Consider the following 15,202-nt stretch of genomic DNA (forward strand, 5'->3'; position numbering starts at 1 on the left):
CCCATGCACAGGTTTATTGTGGAGAGGGTGCTTTTAGGGTGACACTGATGCACTTGGTCACCAGGCGAGTATATGAAGCGACACTGGGGCTATTTTTCTTTTGCGATTTTTTTGCATTACTCAAAGTTTAAGAGCAACAATCTTGTCCAACAATAATATCCAGCAACTCATCTGGACCGGAGCCTAGCCAAACCACGGGTCGGCGTTGCAACCTACCAAAGTTAGCCATAAAATGACTAGCACTATTACGGTTTCGACGGATATGAGTAATGCAAGAATCTCTCTCACTCATACTAGTAATGCCCTCTCTAATAATAACAACATACTTTGATTTATTTCCTTGTCCACCTTTGTGAAGGAAATATGCCCTAGAGGCAATAATAAAGTTTTTATTTATATTTCCTTATATCATGATAAATGTTTATTATTCATGCTAGAATTGTATTAACCAGAAACTTAGTACATGTGTGAATACATAGACAAACAGAGTGTCACTAGTATGCCTCTACTTGACTAGCTCGTTGAATCAAAGATGGTTAAGTTTCCTAGCCATAGGCATGAGTTGTCGTCATTTGATTAACGGGATCACATCATTAGAGAATGATGTGATTGACTTGACCCATTCCGTCAGCTTAGCACTTGATCGTTTAGTATATTGCTATTGCTTTCTTCATGACTTATACATGTTCCTATGACTATGAGATTATGCAACTCCCGAATACCGGAGGAACACTTTGTGTGCTACCAAACGTCACAACGTAAATGGGTGATTATAAAGGTGCTCTACAGGTGTCTCCGATGGTACTTGTTGAGTTGGCATAGATCGAGATTAGGATTTGTCACTCCAATTGTCGAAGAGGTATCTCTGGGCCCTCTCGGTAATGCACATCACTATAAGCCATGCAAGCAATGTGACTAATGAGTTAGTTGCGGGATGATGCATTACGGAACGAGTAAAGCGACTTGCCGATAGCGAGATTGAACTAGGTATTGAGATACGGACGATCGAATCTCAGGCAAGTAACATACCGATGACAAAGGGAACAACGTATGTTGTTATGCGGTTTGACCGATAAAGATCTTCGTAGAATATGTAGGAACCAATATGAGCATCCAGGTTCCGCTATTGGTTATTGACCGGAGACGAGTCTCGGTCATGTCTACATAGTTCTCGAACCCGTAGGGTCCGCACGCTTAACGTTCAGTGACGATCGGTATTATGAGTTTATGTGTTTTGATGTACCGAAGGTAGTTTGGAGTCCCAGATATGATCACGGACATAACGAGGAGTCTCGAAATGGTCGAGACGTAAAGATCGATATATTGGAAGCCTATGTTTGGACATCAAAATGGTTCCGGAAGAGTTCGGGCATTTACCAGAGTACCGGGAGGTTACTGGAACCCCCCGGGAAGTATATGGGCCTTATTGGGCCTTAGTGGAATAGAGGAGAGGAAGAGAAAAGGTGGAGGGCGTGCCCCCCTAGCCCAATCCGAATTGGGTGCCCCCTTCCTTCCCTCTCTCCTCCCCTTCCTTCTGTCCTACTCCTACTACTTGGAAGGGGGGAATCCTACTCCCGATGGGAGTAGGACTCCCCAGGGAGCGCCATAGTAGAGGGCCGGCCCTCCCCCTTCTCCACTCCTTTATATACGGGGGAGGGGGGCACCCAATAGACACACAAGTTGATCATTGTCTTAGCCGTGTGCGGTGCCCCCTCCACCATAATCCACCTCGGTCATATCGTCGTAGTGCTTAGGCGAAGCCCTGCGCCGGTAGCTTCATCATCACCGTCATCACGCCGTCATGCTGACGAAGCTCTCCCTCGACACTCAGCTGGATCGAGAGTTCATGGGACGTCACCGAGCTGAACGTGTGCAGATCGCGGAGGTGCCGTACTTTCGGTACTAGGATCGGTCGGATCGTGAAGACGTACGACTACATCAACCGCGTTGTTATAATGCTTCCGCTTACGGTCTACGAGGGTACGTGGTCTACGCTCTCCCCTCTCGTTGCTATGCATCACCATGATAGATCTTGCGTGTGCGTAGGAATTTTTTTGAAATTACTGCGTTACCCAACACTTTGATCATTATAACCGTTTCCGAACAATCTGATTTGATATCAACATGTAGACTACTCCATCGTAATGCCGACATAACACCTTCAGAGATAGCTAATAACCTAGCTTCCAAAATATCAGTACATGTGAAAAGGTACCTGCAAGAGCTGAAAATAATGACACTGGGGCTATTATACAAAAGTTTTTTTGGAAGAGTTTATACTTCCTTCGTCCGAAAATGTTCGTCCCTCAAATGGATGTATCTAGCACCAAGTTAGTGCTAGATACATCGTCCCTTTGAGGGACACCTTGGAACACGTTTTTCGGACGGAGGGAGTACATAAGAATCGTGGCAGTAGATGTAAATACACCAAGGTTGTTATAGTAAAGTATATAAGGTGGAATTATTCCCGTAGCTTTTTATGAAAAGAATGTGAAGAACCTATGAAGGGCGAGGCTTGAGTTAATATTAGATTTCCACATAACATGAGTGCATAGTTACAGTGAGACCATATGGAGGGTGAGGTGTGAATATGACATTCCTACATAAGACCAACACATAGTTGCAACGATAAAAGGTGGCCATAAGCTTCATTGGGCCATTTCTAAAAGACTTGGCTATTGAAATGATATAAACAAGACATTCACGTCAGACTAAAAGGGTAATAATAAACTAAACATGTGATCCAGTGAATGTAAGCAACTACATTAAAGGAGAAGAAATCATGAATGTTCTTACATGTTATGTGGGACAATGACCCGAGCAATGCATGTCAAGGGCTCCAGGTAAATTGCCCATTTTAGAAAAACATGACGCCAGTTCAAAATCTACATGATTTCACAAATTGTATGTCTACCTCCTTTGCTCTAACTATAATGTCAACTCTCATTGTTGGTCACTATCACCAAAAAGAAGGCTCGAAGAGCAGAAGGATAGCACACAAAATTGATAGTATAATGTGTGAAGTAGAAAACACCGAAAACCCTACTACATGATGATACGCTTGGTGTAGAACAGCTATGATCTTTTTTAAATGGTTAAAGCGAATTAATAGGTGTGGGTTCTTGTTTTCTAAGACACAATGTTTTTTTGAGAAATTATAAACATGTTGATTACAGTTTTAGGGAGCGAATATGCAGAGATCACATACTACTACTGCACCTTTAAAATAAAAGTCAACGTCGGGTTTATTGGGGAAGAAAGCAAATGTGGCATACTAGTCCACATAGGCAACAATGCCACGTAACCGGGTATACTTCTCTTATCATACTTTCTCTTAGGGTGCTTTTAGGGTGACATTCATGGACATCGCCAAATATGAACACCACACCAACATGAAGCGTCACTAGAGTAAATACATGAAAATTGTTTTAGTCAAGTATATATGGTGTAATTGTTCCCATATCTCTTATAAAATAAATGAGGAAAGCCCATGGAGGGCGAGGCGTGAATATAGGTTTCTACATAACATCGACGCATAGTTGCAACGGGAAAAAGAGAACACAAGTGTTATTGGGTCATTTTTAATAACTGCACCACTCCAAGTAATATAAATCAAGAAATTCTCACATTGGACATAAAAAGGGTAATAACCAGCTAGACATGAGATACACTAAACGTCTAAACCTAAGCAACTACATTAAAGGACAAGAAAGTGCATATTCTTACATCATTTGCAGGACAACGATCCGATGGACTCATGTACTACAGTGTCCAATATGAAAAAAAAACATTACACCAATTCAAAATCTACATAATTTTGCAATTTATGTGTTTACCTCCTATGCTATAAGTGTAATGCAAAACTCTCGTTGTTGGTCACAATCACCGGAGAGAGGGAGCGATAAGCAAAAAGATGGTACTCTCTCTGATCCATATTAGTTATCGCTCAAACGGATGTATCTAGCACCAAAATACGTCTAGATACATTCGTTTGAGCGAAGGCTAATATGGATCAGAGGGACTACGACAAATACCCTCCATTCACAAACATGAGCTGGATATTACATACGGAACATCAATTAAAATGTGTCTATATACATTCAATAGGAAGTAGAAAACATGGAAAAACTGCAGTTGCACGCCCGAACGAGCAAATCTCACATATTATTGCACTTGTTAAAGTAAGGGCATCTCCAATAGAAAATACAAAGGAGAACCTGGGTACCAGCCCACCCTACATGCAAAAAAAAAATAGTAATTCAAAAAGGTTCAAAAAATTCTGAAACTTTTTTGGTATCAAACATGATCAAATATTGTAGTCGTATAAAAAGATTCGTGAGAGAAAGGCTTTCGTTGTATCCCGGGTCGATGATTCGGCAACAAACGCTATATACAAGCACTATACATGCGTTGTCGTCATAAACTTGTCTTTTTTCCCTGAAGTCAATAGAGATCATTTATTGTCCAAACTTTTTCTACGAGTACAATACCTAATCATCATGTTTGATTTCAAAAAGGATTTGGAATTTTTTGAACTTTTTTTAAATATAAATTTTTTTGACGCATATAGAGTGCGCCGGAACCCGAGAGCACCAAGTTTCCGTCCCATCTTCAATGGTAGGCGCCTAAGGCCTTGTACAATGGAAGATGCTTAGGAGAGGTGCTTAGAAAAATAAATCAGACTTTTCTTAAGCACCGGTGCTTATTTGTATAGGGTAGACGCTTAACTAAGCGTCTCTCCTGTAGAAATAGGCACCGGTGCTAGGCCTTGTACAATGGGAGATGCTTAGAGGGGTGCTTAGAAAAATAAATCGAGATTTTCTAAAGCACCGGTGCCTATTTAGAAGAGACGCTTAACCCACGTACTATTGCACTTCTTAAAATAACCCCGATATGCCAGGGTCTTGGTAGGAAAAGCAAACAAACGCGCGCCCTCCCACTTCAACTCCACCTCCTCCACCCTCCTTCTCCAGGCCCTGTTCCGACAACAAACAAAACAGTAAAACAAACCGCAACGAATCGGCGGCGGGGGTGCGCCGAATGCCGGTGGTGCCCGCGCCGCCTCTCCCCTCTCCCCGCCGCGCCCCACCGATTCGAAGCGGAATAGAACAACTCCACCACTGCCACCGCGCGCCCACTTGACAAATTTCCTATCCGATTCGAATCGGCGCGGAGCTCGTGCTCGCCCCCGCGCCGCGCGCGCGCACTGGTCCAAACCCAACCCTAGCCCCCCACCATCCCCACCACCAGATCCGGAGATCCCGCGCGGACCCGGAGGCGAATCGGCGCCCACAATGGCGGGCCTAGTCGCGCCGCCCTGATCCCCCGATCCGGCTCGCCGCTTGCTCCCCCCCCGCGCCGCCGATGGACTCCGCCCGGAGCTGGCTGCAGAAGCTGCAGAAGGACAAGGCCAGGCCGGGCGCGTCGCCCCTCGGCGCCGGGATGGCAGGGGACGACGAGGACGAGCCGGTGCTCTCCAGCGCCACCAAGCAGAAGGTGGAGGCCGCCAAGCAGTGCATCGAGAACCACTACAAGGCGCAGATGAGGTCGCTCCAGGAGCGCAAGGAGAGGTCAGTCAAGCTCGCCCGCTCGCTCGCTGCCTCGCTCGGTGCTCCCCCTGTGCCCGCGGATCACGTGGTCTGGTCTGGTGGGTGGATCGCCTGCTCAAGCGGGCTAGGATTCTGGCGTTGAATTGCCAATGTGTGTGAGTTGGGCTTGATCCCTCGGTGTCCCGGTGAGGAGGGATCAGATCAGTAGCGGCCAATTGGCGCCCTCCCTTTGTTGGTGGTGAACTGATGATCACTGTCCTGGTCTCTTCTAAGCTGGCCGCATCATGGTGGAATAATGCTGACTTCACAATGGCGGGTGTGTGTGAGTTGGGTTGGGATCCCGTGGGTGTCCTGGTGCAGAGGTATCAGATCAGGAGCCACGAATGGCACCCTGTTTAGTCGATTCATTGCGCGCTCCATTTGTTTGTCGTGATCTGTGTCCAAGGCTCTTCTAAGCTGTCTGCGTCATGGTGACATTGTGCTACCGACTTTGCAACTCGCAGACTAGCCGTTGCTGTTGACTATTGAATGCCGTGCTGGTGTTACCGCGCTAGTGTATTCGCCTGGTGCTTATGATGCAGGTGTCTAATTTTGGATGTGCTGCATGGCATGTCACCGCCGCCGCCTAATTTTGGACGATAGGTGTGCTCTTGCAATTCTGTGGCTGTGCACTTAGTTTATGTGCTGCCTTTGATGGTAGCATAACTTTGCTAGGATTCTGGTGGGAAAATGATTGAAAATTTGGGATAACTAAAGATAAAGCCGCACTGCATGGCATTGCAAAAGTTGATATGCATGGCTGTAGTTCTATGGAGTAAATTGGCGCGTCACTTGGAGTAAAATAGGGTGGAAGCGGTAATGGTGAGGCACTTCCTTTTTTGGACCAAACTTTAATGTGCCGATTGACCTAATTGTTGCTTGTGTGCTCTACAACAGAGTTTACATAAGTGCTCTATAATAATGAGGTTACCATAAGTGATAAGCGCTGTAAATCGATGTCCATTTACTAGACTTAATTGGACCAGGAAACATTCAGAATAAATATTGCTGTATATATACCTGTGCCCACGGATCACGTGGTCTGGTGGATCGCCTGCTGAAGAGGGCCAGGATTCTGGTGTTGAATTGGCAGTTTGTGTGAGTTGGGCTTGAACTGTGGGTGTTCTGGTGCGGATGTATTAATTCTTAGCCGTGAATTGACACCCTGTTTGGTTGAGTAGTTGCGACCTCGATTTGTTTGTCATGATCTGTGCCCTCGATTTGTTTGTCGTGATCTGTGCCCTAGTCTCTTCCAAGCTGGCTGCGGCATGGTGGAATTGTGCTGCCGTGTCAGGTCTACAGCACCTGTAGTCTCTGTCTTTTCAGTTAACAAGATGAAGTTCGGCCAATGGACGGCTATGATGGATGATGACAAGAAGGATCCAACGGCTCGCTCTGTGTACTTCCCTATTGTCGCGCTGTACTTTATTCTGTTTTCATAGCTGGCTATAAGATGCCAAGCACGGGGCTGTAATGAATCATTACTGGATGTGAGATCTCTCTCAACAAACACGTACAACATATATATCATATAGAGATGGATATTCCTCCGTGTTTACTGTTTTCCTCCTGCTATCCATCTTAGAACCCTAATTCCTAGTTCAACCCCTCTGATTCACAACTGGGCATGACATGCCGACCTTACAACTCGCAGAGTAGTAGCTACTGTTGACTATTGTGTGTGGTCCTGCCATTGCTGTACTAGCATGTGCCTGGTGCTTTAGGATGCAGATGTCTAATTTTGGATGTGTTGAATGGCATGTGACAGCCGCCGCCTAATTTTAGACGGGGAAGTGATTTCCTGCATTTAGTTAGTTTTAGGGCCTCTTTGATTCATAGGATTGCAAAAACACAGGAATAGGAAAACCGTAGGATTGAAATGACATGTCCATTGGGTTCCTATAGGATTTGAGTTTGTTTGATTGTATCACATGAAAAACAAAGGATTTCTTCCAAGAGGTTGGAGTGGATGCTAGAATTCCTATGAAATGTAGTACAATTGAATCCATAGGAAAAAATCCTATGGGATTCAATCCTGCGAATCAAACGACCAACGCAGAAAAAATTCCTAAGGATTCTAATCCTTTAAAAATCCTACGCAAATCCTTTGAATCAAAGAGGCCCTTAGTTTCACCAAACTTGATATATGTGAGTTTTTTTATGTCAGCATAATATTGCTAGGATTTTGGAGGGAAAATGATTATAATTTTGGGATAAGCCAAGATAAAGCTGCACTGCATAGCAGCGCAGAAGTTGGTGTGCATAGCTGTACTGCTGGAGTAAAAATAGGGTTGAAGTAGGTAAGGTAGGTGTGCCACTTAGACCAAAATAGGGTGGAAGCTGGTAAATAGTTTATCACCTCCTGTTTTGGACCAAAATCTAATACGCTGATTGACCTAATTGTTGTTGGTGTGTTCTACAACAAAGTTTACATATGTGTTCTATAATAATTGCATGTATTAGTTGAACCATGAAGCATTCAATATAAATGTTGCTGTATACATGCCTTAATTGTTCTTTCACACAATGCCTATACAAGCTATTGTACTTGATGAAAGCAATGCGTTATGATGCTGTCAATTTTGGGAACTAGGCTCGAAGTTGGTAAAGGAAGATGGCCTGTGGCCCGAAAAAAAAAGGAATGGCATGCGAGAAAAAATCTCTAGCGTAAAGAGTACAGCGGCTGTTCACAGAGGCCTTATTGTCATAGTTTGTGCTTGGATGCATTTATTCTCTTGTGACGTGCTGGCGAAACCACTTTATGTCGGTTTTGTGTCTAAGCTTGGTTCGCATGTCATTGAGTGTTTGGTCTTGATTTCTTGTTTGGTGCCATCCATCACTGCATCTTAATATATAGTTATGTTGTAGACGTTGGATGCTGGAGAAGAAGCTTGCTGATGCTGATGTATCTGAAGAGGAGCAAAACAATATCCTGAAGGATTTAGAAAAAAAGGAGACAGAATACATGCGCCTAAGGAGGCACAAAATGGGTGTTGATGATTTTGAATTGCTGACCATTATTGGGAGAGGTGCTTTTGGGGAGGTGATAAAGGCTCTTTTCTGTTTCTCGAGGAAATTTTTATTCACCGTATTTTGCTACTGCTTTACCTCTGCTTTATACTGATATTCTGCAGGTGAGACTTTGTAGAGAAAAAGCTACGTCCAATGTGTATGCAATGAAAAAGCTCAAGAAGTCTGAAATGTTACGAAGAGGCCAGGTACTTCATGTTTGCTTACTTGAGTATTATTAAATCAGGTTGTGTAGCAAAATGTTCTATTTTCTAATATATGTTCTTTCTAGGTTGAGCATGTGAGAGCTGAAAGGAACCTCCTTGCAGAAGTTGATAGTGCTTATATAGTTAAGCTCTACTGCTCATTCCAAGATGATGAGTTTCTGTACCTCGTTATGGAGTACCTTCCTGGTGGTGACATGATGACTCTGCTCATGCGCAAGGATACACTTACAGAGGACGAGTCTTCGTTTTATGTTGCAGAGACAATACTGGCAATTGAATCCATTCACAAGCATAACTATATTCATAGGTACTGTAATAGATTAACACCATAAACTGTGTAGTAACTGCAACTTGCAGCTAACTCCTCGTTACATCTTTCAGGGATATTAAGCCTGACAATTTATTGTTAGATCGAACTGGCCATCTGAAGCTTTCAGATTTCGGCCTATGCAAGCCTCTAGATAGTAGCAGCTTTCCAAATCTCACTGAACTTGACAACGCAGCGGGAAATATCACCAATACATCAGCAGATGGTGATAAGCCATTAAGTAGCACTGCTGTTCCCAGGCGAACACAGCAGGAACAACTATTGCATTGGCAGAAGAATCGCCGGATGTTGGTAAGTTATATACTTGCTTAAAAGGAGAAACATTCCACTTATAACATTGTGGTGGTTACTGTAACTCAAACATTGACCAAGACTACTGTCTAGTAGACTAATATATTGGTTCCTGCCATCTAGTGATGTGCTGCTTAATTCTTATTCAGTCCCTAGTAGGGAGTTCTAGGTCCAACAATTTGCCCACGATCATTTCTTGCAGATTAGTTTTTTTTTTGGAAATTCTTGCAGAATAGTTGTTACTCATAAAGAGGCAAGCATGGACAAAAGCATCCCATTCAATGTGGCTATAAGAAGTCAAGAACACCCAGGTGTTCTCAGCGTGAAACATACTGCATGAGTGATGAAAAACCATTCTAAGATTTTAATGCATTTGTCATTTGAACTTGCGTCATTACATGGCGAAAATTTTATACAGCCTAACATGGAAATGAATTTCTCCAATGTGTTGTATTAGCGTATGAAATCTATTTAAATGATAGGATGTTCAAATAAAGTTTCTAAGCAGATAACACAGCCGCCATTTGTTTGACATCCAATAGCAGCTGTCTTAGCTCTGTGCACTATCATTGCTCTGGTTCTGTGATATTTTACATGATATCACTGCCTTGGCTCTGCATTCATTTATATATGTTGTTTACTGGAATTTCAGGCTTATTCAACTGTTGGTACACCTGATTACATTGCCCCGGAAGTCCTATTGAAGAAAGGATATGGAATGGAATGTGACTGGTTAGTTTTGTCCTTCTTAACTTATGCAACGCGTGACTAAATTATGATGTTTTTTTCCTCATATTTACATTTTATAGGTGGTCACTTGGGGCCATTATGTATGAGATGCTTGTGGGTTACCCACCATTTTATTCTGAAGACCCAATGTCAACATGTAGGAAGGTAAATGTGAATGGTGTTTTTACATCAATTATGGTGCCATGCGCTTTCATAAGAACTGTGCTTTTGTATGTGAATCCTTGTTACCACTGAGTGGGGCCAATCATGCAGATAGTAAATTGGAGAAGCCATCTTAAATTTCCTGAAGAGGCCAGACTTTCGCCAGAAGCTAAAGATCTAATTAATAAGCTATTATGTAATGTGGATCAGAGACTTGGGATGAAAGGAGCACATGAGATAAAGGTAAAAAAATGTTCAGATTAATTGTTTTCACTTGAGTTTTGAATTTATAGTCATTCATGATCCTTCCTACAGGCTCATCCATGGTTTAGAAGCGTTGAATGGGAAAAGCTATATCAGATGGAAGCAGCTTTCATACCTGAAGTTATTGATGAGTTGGACACACAAAACTTCGAGAATTTTGAGGAGGTGAGTTTCAAGCTACTTAGGCTAGTCTCTAGTTCTTAACCCGATATACGATAAGGTACCGAGATGCCTATAAACCATGTTTCCCATAAGTAAGAACATAATAAAGAAAAGGCTATTAGCATGGGAAACTGAGATCTACTTATGCTGATGCTGGCCTGCTCTTGGTTGCGAAGGAGGCTTGTACAGAGTGGTGGCAGTCAGGAGGGAAGATGTGATAGTAGGTGAGAGTCGCCATTAGCTGGGCTTGATCAAGGATGTGTTGGGCTGAACAAGAGCTGAATGTTGGGAGGAAGGGAGGAGGCGACAATGGTGGAAGAGAGCCGACGCTGTCTGGTTTTAGCCCGAAGTAGGATGTGCCATCCGGTGGGGGCAGCATAGAGCAGGGCAGATAGAGAGGATTTACTTTAGGATTTATGGTGTGGATTTGGGTCGACTTGGTGGTTGACTTCAATTTGGGTTGGAAACTACTCCCTCCGTTCCTAAATACTCCCTCCGTTCGGAATTACTTGTCATAGAAGTGGATGTATCTAGACGTATTTTAGTTCTAGATACATCCATTTCCGAGACAAGTAATTCCGAACGGAGGGAGTATATGTCTTTGTAGAGATTTCACTATGGACCACATATGGATGTATCTAGATGCATTTTAGAGTATAGATTCACTCATTTTGCTCCGTATGTGGTTCATAGTGAAATCCCTCCAAAGACTTATATTTAGGAACGGAGGGAGTATACGGTATGCAGACTAGTGCATGATCTCACAATGCAAAAAGATTGTTTTTTACACGAAAGCTTTTAATGGTGTAGATGCATGAATATTCTTCTATATCATTTTTTAATTCATTTTTTCTGGAGTGAACTTCTGGCCCTATGGATCAACATCACTCCAACAAACAACAGAACTATAGTAATTACAACCCGTTTTCATGAACACATGGGCCACCTCATTTAGCTGATGGGCCTGTATTACTGCATTATTTGATATAAGGGAACTGAGCTTGTGGCATCTGACTGAACCTGTAGGTGTTAATCATACTGGGGTCTTTTCAGGAATAGGTCAAAAGAATCAGTTCTATGTATTTGCAGTGAAACATGCTATGCTTCCTGTTTAGCTTATATTATGAAGAAAATATACTGTGAGATGGCCGGAAATGGTACATTGGCTGGTGCAATAGTATATTATATTGGTTCTTGTAGTCTGTTCTATTCAATGTGTACTGACGGTTTTGCATCTGGTATTCTTCCAGGCTGCGCCTACAATGCAAACTTCATCAAAGGCAGGTCCTTGGAGAAAGGTACTTATTACAAAGATCAATTGAATACAATTTCCTTTTGGTGTTCTGCGTTGTCAAAAGACCTCCAGAGCATTTTTAGTGCATGTTTTCAGCGAAATGTTACTGCACTTAGAATTGAATTTTGATCCCTGCTATTTTGTTCTCTAGCATTCCTTTCCTTTCACTACCTGATCTAGGTCCTGAGCCAATGTTCGTTTGTGCAGATGCTTTCCTCCAAGGACATGAATTTTGTGGGTTATACTTACAAGAACTTCGAAATAGTTAACGATCCTGAACTTCCAGGAATAGGTTGGATATATTTCCTTTCCTGCTCACTTGTTTCTCTTCGTGTTCTTCGCAAAAAGTGGCTTGGACATATTTTTTGTACAATTCATTATTTGTGATTTTTCTTTTTGGCTTTGCAGCTGAATTAAAGAAGAAGAACAACAAACCAAAACGACCAACCATCAAATCATTATTTGGTAAAATTTTCAGAGTCCTTTCTCTCTTAAGGTATTGGGTTCAAACATTGTCATAAACTCATAATATTAATGATTCATGCACTGACATCTGTACAGAGTGTGCTGAAAGTGACGATCAGCCTGAAGGCAGTTTTTTGGGTCCATTGCCGCCTCAGTTAGAGTTGCCTGAGAGCCCCTCACCTCACTCCAGTATCTCCTCCGAAGATTCCCAAGCACAACACAGATAACAGGTGTGTGTTTTCTGGTACCCGTCTCCTGTAAACGGAAGCAGAAAAGCATAGGTGGATGTCAGTCTGCTCAAGTGGCTATTTTAAAGGGCAAATCTTAAGAGTATCTATAAGTCTGTGGAATTTGCTCTCGAGCAGCCGTTTGAGGTGCTCCAAGCCATTGTGTATGTTGGAGCTCCAGGTCATCCTGTACATTGTTACCTCATTTGTTTCCTGACGAATCCATAGTCCTCATACAGAGAGCCAGGCTATCTGCTGTAAATTCATGGACGGATCCTGTGCAGGGGATGAGGTTCGTTTCTTTCGCTGGAACATGTCATGGTATGCTGCCAGGTTTTTTTGGCGCAGAAATCTGCATTTCCGCATTCGCGTCGTGAGATTTGCGACAACGTAAGGAAGTTCTGAGGAACGAGCAACTTGTACCATCAAGGATACTCTGTAAAAGGATGCTCACTTTGCCACCTATATAGCTAAACTGTTCTTCAGTCTATATCTGCAGTAACATTTTCATGTCAATGCACTGTTAACGCATGCATGGTTATGTCCTTGAGTAGCAAGTGGCTTGTGTACCTGAAACCGGTTGCTTCAGCAGAGAGGACTGCTTTTACATGATCATCGTTTTGTTGCGCTATCTTTGGTTATCTTAGCAACCAAGCTTAGCCTTAATTAATCACCACTAACATGTAATTAGCCAACAACTTAGTCCACTCAGCAGCGCATCAATGGATGACGGTCCCATTCAGGTCAAGCCCTACCTATATCTGCACTCCCATTAATAACTAGGCCAACCCCCATGCAAGTGCGGTGAGAGCACTGATGGGCTACCTCACTTGCCTCCCGCGACGTGCCACCCTCCCCCTCTAACCCCTCTCCACCAACACGACCCACACGTACGTAGTACTGTACTACACCTGCACCTAATTAACCTCGCTCTCTCGGCCTGCAGATCCTCCACCTCCCAGTCTGCTTTGGTCTGGTTTCCGCGCGCGTGCGTGCGTGCATGGACAGGCTGAGGAGCGTGGTGCTGCGCAGGTGCAAGAGCCTGTCGCGGGCGAGGAGCAGGCGGTCGTCGCCCAGCTCCTACAGCAACCTCCGCTCCATGTCGGCTAGGGACGACGTCGCCGGAGAAGATAGCCAGGCCGCGGCCGAGGGGCCGTCGGCGGTGGTGTTCGTGGGCAGCTCGCGGCGGCGGTACGTCATCAGCGCCAGGCACCTCCGCCACCCGCTGATCGCCGCGCTCATCGACGGCGACGCCGGCGATGGCGACGTGAGGAATAGCAAGGAGCCGGTGGCCGTGAGGTGCGAGGTCGTGCTGTTCGACCACCTGCTGTGGATGCTCGACAACGCCGTCGACCTGCGCGCCGGCGCCGGCGGCGAGGAAGACGCCGTCAGGGAGCTGGCCCAGCTCTACGCCACGTGCTAACCCAGTTGCAGGTGATCGACTCGTCGGTTGATATATAGTACGATCAACGATGCTGCATGAACCATGCGTGCTGGTAATAGTCCTCTCCGGATTTGATTGATTCTTTTTGTGTGTTCTTGCGCGAGATCTAAGATTCTCGGGCGCCAATGGGAAGATATATACTTTGGGTTCGTTCGTGTAGGCAGAGCAGCTTGATAGCTAATAATGGTTTTGTATTTGTTCTAGCTAATGGTTTTGTATTTTGTCAAATGATGGGAAAAAGGAAGGAGTAATCAAAAAAGACTAGAACTACTTCTAGCCAATCACCGTACAACTTGTATTGTTGAGATGCGTATTTTTTGCATTTAATTTTGTGTCGTGGCGATCTAAAGCGTATGTAAAGAGGTCGTGCTGTCTAAAGTAAATTATGTATACTTCCATTCCATTTCTTCTCTTATGACCCTTGATCAGTTTATATATGTAACAATATGTGGTCTCTTAGGTTAATTTCAGTAAAGACTAAATGAATTCACCAATATGTATAGCAACAAGAAGCAAAGCCTACGATCTCCATGGTTGATGCGCAGTGGCGGACCTAGAACGTATTTTGACTGGGGGCAAACTACTTGAGTGGGGGCATATTCTATAAAAGTTCAAAAAATTTAAGCATATTTTTCAGAAAATACAAGCAAATCTTAGTAGAATTTCAAATTTTGAGTGGGGGCTCAGGCCCCCACTCACCTCAATGTAGGTCCGCCCCTGTTGATGCGCGCAATGGCCACATTGCCTCCACTCATCCAACCGCGCAGCAAAACTTCATGACAAAGTTGCAGATGGTGTACCACCGATGCGTTAGCGACTTCACATGGCGTTCATGGATGATGTGCATATCATAAGGTGCGAAGTACTTTCTCCCATGAAATGAAGCATGCAAGCTTTGCCAAAAAAGTCGGGCCCTTGTTCATGCCTACAAAGTCTGCAGATACGGCCAACCACGCATCACAAACAACTCACCCTCGATCACTGAGTACCCTGTCATCATGTTAATCTAGCA

At 43.9% G+C, this 15,202-nt stretch overlaps 1 protein-coding gene across 2 annotated transcripts; it reads left to right on the forward strand.

Moving 5' to 3' along the window:
• Positions 1-4,916: 4,916 nt before the first annotated feature.
• LOC123119425 (serine/threonine-protein kinase tricornered) lies at positions 4,917-14,627 on the forward strand. Of its 2 annotated transcripts, XM_044539230.1 has the most exons (15): positions 4,917-5,570; positions 8,457-8,631; positions 8,723-8,806; positions 8,890-9,131; positions 9,206-9,443; positions 10,096-10,175; positions 10,253-10,337; positions 10,446-10,577; positions 10,650-10,763; positions 12,011-12,058; positions 12,262-12,346; positions 12,463-12,550; positions 12,975-13,038; positions 13,080-13,136; positions 13,693-14,627. In XM_044539230.1, exons 1-15 carry the CDS (start codon positions 5,365-5,367, stop codon positions 14,167-14,169), a joined length of 2,175 nt encoding a protein of 724 aa, XP_044395165.1. In that variant the 5' UTR covers positions 4,917-5,364; the 3' UTR covers positions 14,170-14,627. The 2 variants fall into 2 exon arrangements, with proteins under 2 accessions (XP_044395165.1, XP_044395164.1); XM_044539229.1 differs by lacking the exon at positions 13,693-14,627 and having other exon boundaries at positions 4,922-5,570; positions 12,463-12,519; positions 12,616-13,262.
• The last annotated feature ends 575 nt before the right edge of the window (positions 14,628-15,202 follow it).

Source organism: Triticum aestivum, chromosome 5D, assembly GCF_018294505.1.
Source record: "Triticum aestivum cultivar Chinese Spring chromosome 5D, IWGSC CS RefSeq v2.1, whole genome shotgun sequence".
In the NCBI taxonomy this organism is placed as follows: domain Eukaryota; kingdom Viridiplantae; phylum Streptophyta; class Magnoliopsida; order Poales; family Poaceae; genus Triticum; species Triticum aestivum.